Source organism: Leucoraja erinacea, chromosome 13, assembly GCF_028641065.1.
Source record: "Leucoraja erinacea ecotype New England chromosome 13, Leri_hhj_1, whole genome shotgun sequence".
Classification (NCBI taxonomy): Eukaryota; Metazoa; Chordata; class Chondrichthyes; order Rajiformes; family Rajidae; genus Leucoraja; species Leucoraja erinaceus.
The window spans coordinates 45,370,991-45,386,611 of record NC_073389.1 but is presented as its reverse complement, the minus strand read 5'-3'; the positions used below and the strand labels follow the sequence as shown (position 1 = coordinate 45,386,611).

At 45.0% G+C, this 15,621-nt stretch overlaps 1 protein-coding gene across 1 annotated transcript in view; it reads right to left on the bottom strand.

The window, feature by feature from the left end:
* The window catches only part of LOC129702493 (transmembrane protease serine 2-like), a 45,256-nt gene extending 30,350 nt beyond the window's left edge, over window positions 1-14,906 (bottom strand). The window contains exons 1-6 of the mRNA XM_055644220.1: window positions 14,457-14,906; window positions 12,627-12,715; window positions 11,706-11,865; window positions 7,730-7,816; window positions 4,946-5,053; window positions 1,549-1,675 (exon numbers count right to left, since the gene is read on the bottom strand). Coding sequence (XP_055500195.1) covers window positions 1,549-1,675; window positions 4,946-5,053; window positions 7,730-7,816; window positions 11,706-11,865; window positions 12,627-12,647 — 503 coding nt within the window. The 5' untranslated portion in view covers window positions 12,648-12,715; window positions 14,457-14,906. The remainder of the gene's footprint in view (window positions 1-1,548; window positions 1,676-4,945; window positions 5,054-7,729; window positions 7,817-11,705; window positions 11,866-12,626; window positions 12,716-14,456) is intronic.
* Between the last annotated feature and the right edge of the window lie 715 nt (window positions 14,907-15,621).

The window sequence follows — 15,621 nt, the reverse complement described above, 5'->3', positions numbered from 1 at the left end:
TTGGACTGAATGTGATGGAAGCAAGGAAAGACACAAAGTGCTGGAGGAACTCAACGGGTCAGGCAGCATCTCTGGAGAACTTGAATACATAATGTTGTAGGAGGCAATGTGTTAGGCGTTCTTTGACTCGTATTAAGTGGAGAATTTGAAATACAACGACACAGACATTTGTAACATTAATAATGTAAAGGGTGGCTCAGTGGTGAAGCGGGTAGAGCTGCTGTCTCACAGTGCCATACAACCCAGGTTCAATCCTGACTATGGGAGCAATTGTGTAGACTTTGTACATTCTCCCTGTGGCAGGCAGGTTTATGGGTTAGCTGACATAGAAACATTAAAAATAGTTGCAGGAGTTGGGCCATTCGACCAATCGAGCCAGAACCGCCATTCAATATGATCATGGCTGATCGTCCAAAATCAGTACCCCATTCCTGCTTTCACCCCATATCCCTTGATTCCGTTAACCCTAAGAGCTACTGTATATCTAACTCTCTCTTGAATACATCCAGTGAATTGGCCTCCATTGCCTTCTGTGGCAGGGAATTCCACAGATTCATAACACTCTGGGCTAAAATGTTTTTCCACATCTCAGTCCTAAATGGCCTACCCCTTATGCTTAAACTGTGACCCCTAGTTCTGGATTCCCCCAACATCAGGAAAAAAAATCCTGCATCTGGCCTATCCAATCCCTTAAGAATTTTACGTTTCTATAAGATCCTCTCATCTTAAATTCCAGTGAATACAAGCCCATTGGATCCATCCTTTCATCATATGTCAATCCCGCCATCCCGGGAATTAACCTGGCAAATCTACACTGCACTCCCTCAATAGCAAGAATGTCCTTCCTCAAATTAGGACAACAAACAGCACACAATTCAAATTAGGAGACCAAAACTGCAAACAATTACTTCTGTAGATGTGTGTAAGTAGTCTAGCATAGAACTAGTGTACGAGTGGTCAGCTTGGACTCAGTGGGCCAAATGCCCTGTTTCCATCTTGCGTTACTAGCTCATTGTATCTTACAGCTTGGAAACAGGCCCTTCAGCCCAACTTGCCCATGCTGACTTACATGCCCCAACCACACCAGTCCCACCTGACTGTGTTTGGCCCATTACTTCTAAACCTATGTTTGGCCCATATCCTTCTAAACCATGTACCTTTCCAAATGTTTCTTATTCATTGTGATAGTACCTGCCTCAACAACCTCCTCCGGCAGCTCGTTCCATATACCCACCACTCTTTGTGTGAACAAATTATCCCTTAGGTTCCTATTAAATCTTTCCTCCTTCACCTTAAACCTATGGTGCTCAATTCCCCTACCCTAGTGAAAAAACTTGACCCGATCTATTCCTCTCCTGATTTTGTACACCTTTGTAAGATCACCCTTCATCCTCCTACGCTCCAAGAATTCAAGTCCTAGCCTGCTTAACCTCTCCCTATAGCTCGAACCCTGGCAACATAATCGTTAAACATGTGAAAGATCATGATCAGGTAAATTATTCTTTTTAAGGGAATGCACCAGAAATGCACCATTTTGTTTAGCCTTACCTGGGGAATCCCATCTTCCTGCAGACTTGTTTTGCATCTTTGGTGCTCCAGTTATCAAGGCACACTGGTTTCCAGCCGTAATCTATATGGTTGGCGTAAAGCACAAAATCCGATCTCGCAAAGTGAACTGTAATTTAAGAGGAAAACAAAATTGCCACAAATCTTGTCACCACATCACAAATTTCACTCAACTGGTTTGCAACTAGCATGTTCCGTTCTCAGACACATTTTCAGCTGCGGCACGATGGCGCAGCGGCAGAGTTGCTGCCCTACAGCACCAGAGACCCTGGTTCAATCCTGACTACGGATGCTGTTTGTACGAAGTTTGTACATTCTCCCTGTGACCTGTGTGGGTTTCCTCCGGTTGCTCCAGTTTCCTCCCACACTCCAAAGATGTACAGGTCTATCGGGTAATTGACTTGGTATAATTGTAAATCATCCCTAGTGTGTGTAGGGTAGTGTTCGCGTGCAGGGATCACTTTTCGGCGTGGAATAGGTGAGCCGAATGGCTTGTTTCTGTGCTGTATCTCTAAAACTGAAACTAAAAAGAACTAAGGCAGGATGTTCTAAAGCAAAGGCCTGTGTGCAAGTTGATGATTGGGTTCCTGTAGCTTAAAATCAGGAACACTTGATATTTACTTATTTCACTTGTAGCTGACAGAACTGTGAAAGACAGATGCAATTCTGACATCCTGTTGAATGCAGGTCATGCAAAGTTCCAATGAATCATGTTGTGTAATATTCAGCCATCCAGAACAGAATGTGCCCGGTTTGAAGTACTGTGTATACTGCAGGATATGAAAGCCATAAACAGGATCCAGGCAGGATTTACTTAAATGGTTCCAAGGGTAAGGGATTTAGTTTACAGGAAACTGGAGATTCTGGTGACACAAAGAGACCGCAGATGCTGGAATCTTGTGGAATAATAATTAACTGCTGGTGAAATTCAGTGGGTCAGACAGCATCTGTGGACAGGTGACGTGTTGTGTCAGGGCCCTTCATCGGTCTGACGAAGGGTCCCGAACCGAAATGCCGATTGTCCATTTCCCTGCAAAGATGCTGCCTGGCCTGTTGAATTCCTCCAGCACTTTGTTTATTTACTTTGATGTGTTCAAGAGAGCGTTAGATATAGCTCTTGAGGCTAACGGAATCAAGGGATATGGGGAGAAAGCAGGAATAGGGTACTGATTTTGGATGATCAGCCATGATCATATTGAATGACGGTGCTGGCTCGGAGGGCCAAATAGCCTACCCCTGCACCTATTTTCTATGTTTTTATGTTTTGGTCATAAGGTCATATGGAATACGAGTAGAATTAGGCCATTCGGCCCATCAAGCCTACTCCGCCATTCAATCATGGCTAATCGATCTCTTTCTCCTAACCCCATTCTCCTGCCTTCTCCCCATAACCTCTGACCACCTGTACTAATCAAGAATCTATCTACCTCTGCCTTAAAAATATCCACTGACTTTGCCTCCACAGCCTTCTGTGGCAAAGAATGACACAGATTTGCCACCCTCTGACTAAAGAAATTTCCCCTCATCTCCTTCCTAAAAGTAAGTTCTTTAATTCTGAGGCTATGACCTATGACCACTAGACTCTCCCACTGGTGGAAACATCCTCTCCACATCCACTCTACCCAGCCCTTTCACTATTTTGTCCATTTCAATGAAGCCCCTCCCATTCTTCTAAACTCCAGCGAGTACCAGCCCAGTGCCGACCAATGCTCATCATAGGTTAACCAACTAATTCCTGGGATCATTTTTTAGCAGAGGTTCTAGTGCAGTGTTTCTTGAAGGAGAGCAATTAATCAGTCAAGCATTTTTTGAAGCAATAAAGGATAAGGCATGTCTTTGTTTATCTGGCAAGTGTGTTGTGCAATAACATGAATCATACCTAGGTCCTCTTGTTTGGAATGGCTCAGTGTTACACAATATGTGGGGCTAACACCCAGAATACCTTCAATGAAAGGTTTATATGTGTGGATGTTGAGAGAGCACTTGTTATGATTTGGATTGAGAATGATTTTGACTTGAACTGCCTTCTATCTCATAGAGATGAAGCTAGCATCAGTCTGAGGAAGGGTCTCGGCCCAAAACGTCACCTATTCCTTCTCCCCAGAGATGTTGCCTGTCTCACTGAGTTACTCCAGCTTTTTGTGTCTGTTGTTGGTTTAAACTAATATCTGCAGTTCCTCCGGCACGGTGGCGTAGCGATGGAGCTGCTGCCTTACAGCGCCAGAGACCCGGGTTCGATCCTGACTACAGGTGCTGTCTATACGGAGTTTGTACATTCTCCCTGTGACCTGCGTGGGCTTTCTTCGGGTGCTCTGGTTTGCTCCCACACTCCATAGACATACAGGTTTGTAGGTTAATTGGATTGATAAAATTGAAAATTGTCCCTAGTGTGCATAGGATAGTGTTAGTGTGCAGGGATTGCTGGTCGGTGTGGACTCAGTGGGCTGGAGGGCCTGTTTCCACACTGAGTCTCTAAACTAAACTAAACACTGCTGGCTTCCACACAAAACTTCAGTGAGTGTTTAATAGTCATATGCAACGAAATGGAACTATGATATTTGTACTTATAGACACAAAATACTGGAGAAACTCAGCGGGTCAGGAAGAATCTGGAGAAAAGGAATAGGCGACATTTTAGGTCGAGACCCTTCTTCAGAGAAGTACTTAGGTCACCCGGGGCAGGAACCAGTGGGGTCCCAGGAACCAGTAGGGTGCTATTGAACTTGGTGCCTTTGAGAACCACCTGCACTTTTTATGAGGTAGTCATAACAGGAAGTGGAGGTGAGCTTCTGGTCATGCCATTCAACAAGGAAGTGAATCGTTCCTGTCAGGGTTGGAGAAGCACGTCTTACACCCAGCAGCAGCTGTGGAAGTACTGAATGGTGTTCTCACTCCTCCACCCGATCCACAATGTGGTTAACCTCACCAGATTCATCATTCAAACATCGCATCATTAAATGTTTAGAAACACGTTATATCACGGTGGTGCAGGGATAGAGTTGCTGCCTTAAAGTGCCAGAGTCCCAGGTTCGATCCTGACTACGGGTGCGGTATGCCCGGAGTTTGTATGTTCTCCCCGTGACCCGCATGGGTTTTCTCCCAGATCTTTGGTATCCTCCCACACTCCATAGACGTGCAGGTTTGTGGGTTTAATTGGCTCGGTATAAATGTAAATTGTCCCCAGTGCGTGTAGGGTAGTGTAAGTGGACGCCGGACGGTGCGGATCGCCGGACGGTTGATCGCCGGACGGTGCGGACTCAGTGACCAGAAGGGCCTGTTTCCGCGTTGTATATCTAAAGCTAAACTAAATCAGAACCAGCAAAAGAGATTCAAAATGGAAAGCCAGCACAAGACAATGACATTGTAAAATCTTTCTTACAGCAGTCTTCATCCTCGCCATTTTGACACTGAGGTATCCCATCGCACCACTGTGATGGGCTTACACATCCACTCGAAGTTCCACAGGGTATACAGTTTTTGGTCGAAACTGCAAGCAAGAACATCAGTAAGATTCAATGGAGATACAAGAGACTGCAGATGCAGAGGGGACCTCATTGAAACATACAGAATAGTGAAAGGCCTTGGATAGAGTGGATGTGGAGAGGATGTTTCCACTTGTGGGGGAGTCTAGGAATAGAGGTCACAGCCTCAGAATTAAAGGACGTTCTTTTAGGAAAGAGATGAGGAGAAATTTCTGTAGTCAGAGGTGGTGAATCTGTGGAATTCTTTGCCACTGTGGAGGCAAAGTCAGTGAATATATTTAAGGCAGAGATAGATAGATTCTTGTTTAAGAAGGAACTGCAGATGCTGGAAAATCGAAGGTAAACAAAAAATGCTGGAGAAACTCAGCAGGTGAGGCAGCATCTACGGAGCGAAGGAAATAGGCAATGTTTCGGGCCGAAACCCTTCTTCAGATGTTCCGCATCCATTTCTGTAAAAGGGTTTCAGCACGAAACGCTGCCTATTTCCTTCCCTCCATAGATGCTGCATCATCCGCTGAGTTTCTCCAGCATTTTTGTCTATTTTAGATATATTCTTGATTAATACGGGTGCCAGAGGTTATGGGGAGAAGGCAGGAGAATGGGGTGAGCAGGGAAAGGCTGCCTGAAGTGAGAGAAATCAATATTCATACCACTGGGCGAAAGATGAGATGCTGTTCTGCCAAATCTGCATTTAGCCTCACTGACAATGGAGGAGACCTAGGACAGGAAGGTCTGTGTAGGAATGGGAAGGAGAATTAAAGTGTCCGGCAACCGGGAGATCAGGTAGGTTCAGGTGGGCTGAATGAAGGTGCTCCGCAAGCATTGGCTTCTTCAGTTTCAGGCAACCTGCTACCCCTCTCTTCCTTTGTATAAGAAAGAACTGCAGATGCTGCTTTACACCAAGGATAGACACAAAAAACTGAAGTAACTCAGCGGGTCAGGCAGCATCGCTGGAGAAAAGGAATAGGTGATATTTCTGGTCGCGACCCTTCATCAGACCCAAATCGTCACTTATTCCTTTTCCCCAGAGATGATGCCTGTCCTGCTGAGTTACCCCAGCATTTTGTGTCTATCTTCAGTGTAAACCAGCACCTGCAGTCCCTTCCTACACATAGAATATTTAGTGTTGTCAATTGGTGATGAAACTCCACACATTTCTGTGTTGTATACAAGACATCTCCCTGGCAAGTACACTGGTTCGCCGCTTACCCTCAATAATTCATGGAGGAGATGCAAGAGAGAAAATGCTTTGCTGCCTAAGGGCAAAATTTCTTGTTGATCATGTAGGCGGCACAGTGGCGCAGCGGCAGAGTTGCTGCCTTGCAGCGCTTGCAGCATGGGAGACCTGGGTTCGATCTCCACTGCGAGTGCTTGTCTGTATGGTGTTTGCACGTTCTCCCCGTGACCTGCCGAGGTTTTTTCCAAGATAATAGACAATAGACAATAGGTGCAGGAGTAGGCTATTCGGCCCTTTGAGCCAACACCATGACTGGGGATGGAAGATCATCCCCAATCAGTACCCCGTTCCTACCTTCTCCCCATATCTCCTGACTCCGCTATTTTTAAGAGCCCTATCTAGCGCTCTCTTGAAAGCATCCAGAGAACCGGCCTCCACTCTGAGGCAGAATTCAGACTGTGATGAGAAAATGTGTTTCCTCAACTACGTTCTAAATGGCTTACTCCTTATTTTTAAACTGTGGCCCCTGGTTCTGGACTCCCCAACATCGGGAACATGTTTCCTGTCTCTAGCGTGTCCAAACCCTTAACAATCTTATATGTTTCAATGAGATCCCCTCACATCCTTCTAAACTCCAGAGTGTACAAGCCCAGCTGTTCCATTGTCTCAGCATATGACAGTCCCGCCATCCCGGGAATTAACCTTATAAACCTACGCTGCACTCCCTCAATAGCAGGAATGTCCTTCCTTAAATTAGGGAACCAAAACTGCACACAATACTCCAGGTATGGTCTCACTAGGGCTCTGTACAAGGACCTCTTTGCTCCTATATTTTATTCCTCTTGTTATAAAGGCCAACATGCCATTCGCTTTCTTCAGCCTGCTGTACCTGCATGCTTTCTTTCATGGACTGATGAACAAGGACCCCCAGATCCCGTTGTACTTCCCCTTTTCCCAACTTGATGCCATTTAGACAGAAATCTGCCTTCCTGTTTTTGTTACCTCACATTTGCTACCTCACATTTATCTGCATTAAACTTCATCTGCCATGCATCTGCCCACTCCCCCAACCTGTCCAAGTCACCCTGCGTTCTCATAGCATCCTCCTCACAGTTCACACTGCCACCCAGCTTTGTGTCATTGCTAATGTTAGTTTGAATCCCTTCATCCAATTCATTGATGTATATTGTTAATAGCTGCGGTCCCAGCACCGAGCCTTGTGGTACCCGACTAGTCACTGCCTGCCATTCTGAAAGGGACCCATTAATCCCTACTCTGTTTCCTGTCTTTGGTTTCCTCCCACACGCCAAAGACCTATGGGTTTGTAGGTTAATTGACTTGGTATATTTGTAAATTGTCCCTAGTGTGTACAAGATAGTGTTAGTGTGCAGGAATTGCTGGTCGGTGTGGACTCGGTCGACCGAAGGGCCTCTTTCCGCGCTGTATCTCTAAACTAAACTAGAAAATGTGGCGGTAGGGAAACACAAGAATATTAAGTACTCACTGAAGTACCAAACAGTGGCCGCCAGGATTCCAAAGAAGAAGAGAGCTCCAGCAACCGCTAAACCAATGAGGATGTTCTTCTTCTTAGCTGCAACACCAGAGAGAAGGTATCAGAGGCAAATTCTGTGACATTGGCACAATGTTTGAAGAAAAACCTCCATTTAACATGGAATTACAGTAGATGGGATTCATTATCAGGAAGGAAGCATCTTTTACAATCTGTGCAACAAGTCTATTCTATTGATTCGGAAGGAACTGCAGATGCTGGTTTACACCGAAGATAGACACAAAACACTGGAGTAGCTCAGAGAGAAGGGTCTTGACCCAAAACATCACCCATTCCTTCTCTCCAGAGATGCTGCCTGTCCTGCTGAGTTATTCCAGCGTTTTCTCTCTCTTGTATTGTTAATTGCTAATGCTCGACATTGCTGCATTTTCATCTCTATCACCATTACACTTTCATTCTATTCCCTCCCATGTACTTGAATATCTTGGAAGCGACTAGAGTATGAAGGACCTCCAGAAGCTAGTTTACACCGAAAATGACACAAAATGCTGGAGTATTCCTTTTCCCCAGAGATGCTGCCTGACCCCGCTGAGTTACGCCAGCATTTCGTACCTATGTGACTAGACTGCTTGGATTTAACAGTAAGTTACATATTCCAACCACCCTCTGAATTCCTTCTTGGAGTTATAGAGATTGCTTTAGCTTATTAAATGCAGTTTATTATTGTCACATGCACCCAGGTACAGTGTAAAGCTTTTGTTTGCATTCTATCCTGTCAGAGAAGAGACTTCACATGAATATAATCAAGCTGTTCACAGTGCATAGATAATGGATAAAGGTTAAAATATTTAGTGCAAGATGTAACATTGAAGTCCGAGTTCAAAGGTCTCCAAGGAGATCCATCTCCCTTCAACCAAACAACCTTTCTCTACTGTCTAGGAAGGAACTGCAGATGCTGGTATACACGGAAAATAGACACAAAAAGCTGGTGTAACACAGCGGGTCAAGCAGCATTCTGGAGAAAAGGGATAGGTGACGTTTCGGTTCGAAACACCTTTCCAGACTCCTTCTCTCCAGAGATGCTGCCTGACCGATTGAGTTGCTCCAGCATTTTGTGTTTAATCTTTCTCTACTATTGTCTGTTCCTTGTTGTGTACCCCAAGAACCCTCATCATCCTAAATGACTGCCAGTTTACCAGAGTTTCATTTATTTGTAAACCTATCTAGGTTTCAAACTCACATTTGAAATGTAAACTGCTCATGCCATTTACCATTTTAAATGTCATAGAAACATAGAAACATAGAAATTAGGTGCAGGAGTAGGCCATTCGGCCCTTCGAGCCTGCACCGCCATTCAATATGATCATGGCTGATCATCCAACTCAGTATCCCGTACCTGCCTTCTCTCCATACCCCCTGATCCCCTTAGCCACAAGGGCCACATCTAACTCCCTCTTAAATATAGCCAATGAACTGGCCTCAACTACCCTCTGTGGCAGAGAGTTCCAGAGATTCACCACTCTCTGTGTGAAAAAAGTTCTTCTCATCGCGGTTTTAAAGGATTTCCCCCTTATCCTTAAGCTGTGACCCCTTGTCCTGGACTTCCCTAATATCGGGAACAATCTTCCTGCATCTAGCCTGTCCAACCCCTTAAGAAATTTGTAAGTTTCTATAAGATCCCCTCTCAATCTTCTAATTTCTAAATTCTATGTCAATTTCGTTTGCCAATTTAAACAGTGATCTTGCATATCAATATGCAATGAGTTGTAGCCCATTTCCAGAAAGCACACCCTTGAGAATGCCTTGATAACGATAGACACAAAATGCTGGAATAACTCAGCCGGAGAGGCAGCATCACCGGAGAGAAGGAAGGGGTGACGTTTCGGGTCTAGACCCTTCTTCACACTCAATTGCGATCGGAATCATGACCCATTCCTTCTCTCCAGAGATACTGCCTGTCCCGCCCAGTTACTGCAGCATTTTGTGTCTATCTTCGATTTATACAACAGACAATAGACAATAGACAATAGACAATAGCTGCAGGAGTAGGCCATTTGGCCCTTCGAGCCAGCACCGCCATTCACTGTGATCATGGCTGATCATCCACAATCAGTACCCTGTTCCTGCCTTCTCCCCATATCCCCTGACTTCGCTATCTTTAAGAGCCCTATCTTGCTCTCTCTTGAAAGTATCCAGAGAACCGGACTCGACCGCCTTCTGAAGCAGAGAATTCCACAGACTCACAACTCTTTGTGTGTAAAAGTGTTTCCTCATCTCCGTTCTAAATGGCTTACCCCTTATTCTTAAACTGTGACCCCTGGTTCTGGACTCCCCCAACATCGGGAACATGTTTCCTGCCTCTAGTGTGTCCAAACCCTTAATAATCTTATATGTTTCAATAAGATATCCTCTCATCCTTCTATTTTCCAGAGTATTCAAGCCCAGCCATTCCATTCTCTCAGCATATGACAGTCCCGCCATCCTGGGAATTAACCTTGTGAACCTACGCTGCACTCCCTCAATAGCAAGAATAAATGTAAAACAGCATATGCAGTTCCTTCCTACACAATGCATTGATAAACATGGATTCCTCACTTCAAGTCATAAGGAAACACAGGCTATAAAAGTACAAATTCTAGATATCAGGGTCCAAAATAAGCATAGTTCAACAATTCAATAGTGCTTTATTGTCACATGTGCAAAGTGCTAACTCGGTGAAATTATCTTCATGCAAACAGCCCAATAGAATATTGCCAAACCCCTGTGATCCTCGATGAGAAAGTGTACAGAAAGAGTCTACTGAGCTTGCATGCAAGAGGCGCCATGATTTGGCACCATTTTCAAATTCCACGCTCTAGTTCTTATGGGCTGTAATTGTTCCAGGGAAGTCCCAGGCTGTTGTGGGCCTCCGGCCATCTACTTCCTGGGATGCCACATTCCTCTCCTCGCCCGTCCACCTTTGTTCCCCAGGGGTGCCTCCCGGAGCCGACCAGAAGCACAGAAAGTGCTGGGAACACTCGGCAGATAATGCAGCATTGGTGGAAGGAGAAATGGAGCTAATGTTTCAGGCTGAAGTTCTGATGAAGGCTCTTTGACCTGTAACATCAACTCTGTTTCTCTTTCCACCAATGTTCTCGGCCTGGCTGAGGGTTTCCAACAGGAAAATCACTCTTCAGCTTCTCAGTCTTGTCCCACCCTAAATCCATCTTTTGTAAGAAATGTTAAATCGAAGGCCCATTTTTTTAAGGGAGTTCGGGAAATAAATTTTACTTTTATAAAACCTACAGGGAAAACTTACAAACTCCATACAGACAGCACCCGTGGTCAGGATTGAACCCGGGTCTCTGGTGCTGTAAGGCAGCAACTCTACCGCTGTGCCACCATGCCGCCCCTATTGGTCAATAATTTTCTTTAGAGATACAGCGCGGAAACAAGCCCTTCGGCCCACCGGATCTGTGCCGACCGCCAATCCCTGCACATTAACACTATCCTACGCACTGTTTTGACAATTTTTACATTTTACCAAGCCAATTTACCTACAAACCTGTACGTCTTTGGAGTGTGGGAGGAAACCGAAGATCCTGGCGAAAACCCACGCGGTCACTGGGAGAACGTACAAACTCCGTACAGACAGCACCCGTAGTGGGGATTAAACCTGGGTCTCCGGCACTGCAAGTGCTGTAAGGCAGCAACTCTACCGCTGTGCCACCGTGCCGCCCCTGCAGTGGGAGACAGGGGGAGTTCTATGCTCTCCTTTGCGATACCACTGAGCTACCTTTTACATTTTAGTCAGGTCAAGGCTCAGTTTGATGTCTCTAGTGATAAATATCACGTTTCATAGTGCAGGGCTCTCCCGTAGAGGATGCATGCACCAGCCGCGATTATAAACTGGGTTTCATGATTTGTTTACATTCTATAGCCACTGTCAGACACAAGCAAATGGTTCCGTAAGAAGATGGAAGTGCTTTACCTGTCACTGCAACAAAACTGTTCTTATTGAATGTCTGGCTTCCGTAAACCGGAGGAGCGTGAGTACGAGACACAGGTGGGATATATAGAACAGACGTGTTGGGCTGAAATAGACGTTGAGTACTGCGTGTAACATGCAGTCCTGCAAGTGGGTTACCTGCCTGCAAAAGAAAAGGTGAAAGCTTAGTTTAGTATAGTTTAGAGATACAACGCGGAAACGGACCCTTCGGCCCACTGAATCTGTACTGACCGGTGATCCCCATACACTAACACTACCCTACACACATGCGCCAGGGACAACGTGCACTTATACCGAGCCAATTCATCTACAAACTTGTATGGCTTTGGAGTGCCACCGTGCTGTCGGCTAGATTACTATGCATAAAACCATCCCCACAGAATGTATAGACTAACACCAAGAATATATTAAGCGTTGCATTGTTTACTTCTGTAATTTTTTTAAGAATAGCATTTATTTTTGAAATTAAAAAATGTGGAAGCCACTGATTAAGTAAAAGTGATTGTGATCCCATGTCAAAAAATGTCGCTGCTTCGACACTTGAACAAATAGGGCTTTAACCCCTTCAGTCACAAGTTTAAAGGATTTCTAATCAATTTTAGCTTCCACGAATGATGTATTTCTCCTCCACAAACTGCTTTGTGTCTGCACAGTGAGGTTTATTTCCGGCACCCTGACTTTCACACCAGTATCACGAAGGGAAAGAGGGATGGGGAGGAAATTCATCCTAAAATACCTTCTGAAAAATATACTGTAAACTATAGTCTGAAGAAGGGCTTCGGCCCGAAACGTTGCCTATTTCCTTCGCTTCATAGATGCTGCCTCGCCCGCTGAGTTCCTCCAGCATTTTTGTCTACCTGCAAACTATAGTGTTGTTTCTAGTTTGTAAATTCTTCCACTCACCGTGTAGGTGTAGAAGGACATACTGGCACTAACTCAATGCCTTGTGAAGCACAGTCATGAAACTCAAACCTTTGGGTATCGAATTGAATCTTAAATGAAACAGAACAAAGTCATGCGTGACAAACATTGGCTACGAGAGTGAACAAGAACCAGTAAATTAACCGAGCTCAAATAAAATTAACATTATAAAACTTCCACTGAGATTTTCCATTTCTGCTTCAAGTCAAGTCAACTTTATTTGTCACATGCACATACAAGAAATGAAAGTGGCAAATGCCTACGGATTGTGCAAAAACAACAGAGGATAGAACCAGTATTTACAGTTTAGAAAAAAATAAATTAAAAAAACGACACAACACAACAGTAAATTAGTCGCTGGTGAGATAAGAGTTTACAGTCCTGATGGCCTGTGGGAAGAAACTCCGTCTCGTCCTCTCTGTTTTCACAGCGTGACAGCGGAGGCGCTTGCCTGACCGTAGCAGCTGGAACAGTCCGTTGCTGGGGTGGTAGGGGTCCCTCATTATGTTGCTGGCTCTGGATCTGCACCACCTGGTGTATAGGTCCTGCAGGGGGGTGAGTGATGTTCCCATAGTGCGTTTGGCCGAGCGCTCTACTCTCTGCAGATCTGTCCTGGGCAGAGCTGTTCCCAAACCAGATTGAAATGTTGCCGGACAAGATGCTTTCTACAGCCCCAGAGTAGAAGCACTGAAGGATCCTCAGAGAGACTCTGAATTTCCTCAGCTGGCTGAGGTAGTGAAGGCGTTGCCTTGCCTTACTCACCAGTGCGGCAGAGTGTGTTGTCCATGTCAGATCCTCTGTGAGTGGACTCCCAGGTATGTAAAGCTGCTCACCCTATCCACAGTAGTCCCATTTATCTCCAGTGGCGTGTACGTCCAGCTTCGGGAGATTGGTTAGTTTAAATAGACACAAAATGCTGGGGTAACTCAGCACGTTAGGCAGCACGTTAGGCAGCATTTGTGGATAAAAGGAACAGGTGACTTCATCGTGTCCCGACGCAAAACGTCACCTATTCCTTTTCTCCAGAGATGCTGCCTGACCCGCTGAGTTACTCCAGCATTTTTGTGTCCATCTTTGGTATAAATTAACATCTGCAGTTCCTTCTAACACATTGTTTAGTTTAGTTTAGTTTAGTTTAGTTTAGTTTAATTTGGAGATACAATGTGGAAACAAGCCTTTCCGCCTACTCAGTCCACGCTGACCAATGATCAACCATTCACACATCCAAAAGTGCTGGGATCGCTGGTCGGTGTGGACTCAGTGGGCTGAAGGGCCTGTTTCCGTGCTGAATCTCTAAAACTATTTTTTTTAAACTAAAAGATGGGACATGTAGGTCCGCATGGGCAAGTAGATCCGATGAGCCTGTTTCCACACTATGAGGGTCAGGAAGACTGCAGAGTTAGCAGGGTGGGAGTGGTTGCAACCGTGGCCAGTGTCTCCACTGCTGGGGTATGAGTATGGCACTTGGATGGCAATGGCAAGTTGATCTGAAGAACCATTTTCCATGTTGTGCCTTTTCTATGCCTCTAACTGGTTTTAACTTTCTGTCACAGAAATATTGTCATCAAATCATGAAGGCATTTTCCATGTCACTGAACTAAACCCTTTGGGTACCAAACTGAATCTCAAATAAAACAGAGAAGAAAGTCATACATGACAAACATGTCTATGAGAGTGAACAAGAAACATTTTCCAGAGTCCCTTCTGTAGCTGAATTGGAAGGTCAGCCATTTCCTCATGAGAAGGGGATACAAGTGAAGGGCCTGTTTCCATGCTGCATGATTCTATGACACATACTGGTAATTAACTTACAGTCTTCCAAAACGTTGTCATCAAATCATGAAGGTATTTTCCATCTGTTCTTCATTGGGTCTTGTCTACATCAGTTACGTCTGTCTCAGCCCGGCTCATTGTTAATCTCATTTCTGATGTGTTCTGCCAAAGTCAATGTGATGTGAATCTCAGTCTCTCTGCCCCTCAGTACTGGAACTCCACTGTGCCCAAAGCTCGCAGCTATTGAAAGAAAATACAAATTAGCAAGTAAACCATGGTATATTACAGCCCAGACGTGCGGCACGGTGGCGCAGCGGTAGAGTTGCTGCCTTATAATGAATGCAGCGCCAGAGACCCGGGTTCGATCCAGACTATGGGTGCTGTCTGCACGGAGTTTGTATGTTCTCCCCATGACCTGCGTGGGTTTTCCCCGAGATCTTCAGTTTCCTCCCACACTCCAAAGGCGTACAGGTATGTAGGATAATTGGCTTGGTAAAATATATATGTTTTAAAAATTGTCCCTAGTGTGTGCAGGATAGTATTAATATGCGGGGATCGCCGGTGGGTGCGGACCCGGTGGGCCGAAGGGCCTGTTTCTGCACTTTATCTCTAAAACTAAATCTAAAACTAAAGACAGTTACTCATCACAGATATCCGACTGGGTCGTGGATAAATCACTTCAATGATTCCACTCACCCACACTTTACGCAAAACCATACATTCTCTTTTTCACCAGCGTCTCTGCTTTCTTAGAAATATAAAGACATTCAACACATCACCGAATACTCCAGCCAACTTCTACATTATGCCTAGGAAGGAGCTGCAGATGTTGGTTTAAACCAAAGATAGACACAAAAAGCTGGGCAGCTTACAACCCAACAGTATGAGTATTGATTTCTCTAACTTCAAGTAACCGCTTGCATCCACTCTCTCTCTGTCTCTTTCCCACCCTAGTCATCGTAATGTTTTCACTGTCGTGCTGTTGAGTTTCACTGTCTGTATAACTCGTTATCACCTAACCTACAGCCAACAATGGACCATTGTGGGCTCCACCTTTCCTTGATCATCGTTACTTTTTACATATCTCTATATATCTCTCCACATCGCCGTCTATATCTCGCGTTTCCCTTTCCCCTGACTTGCAGTCTGAAGAAGGGTCTTGACCCAAAACGTCAGAGATGGTGCCTGCCCCACTGAGTTACTC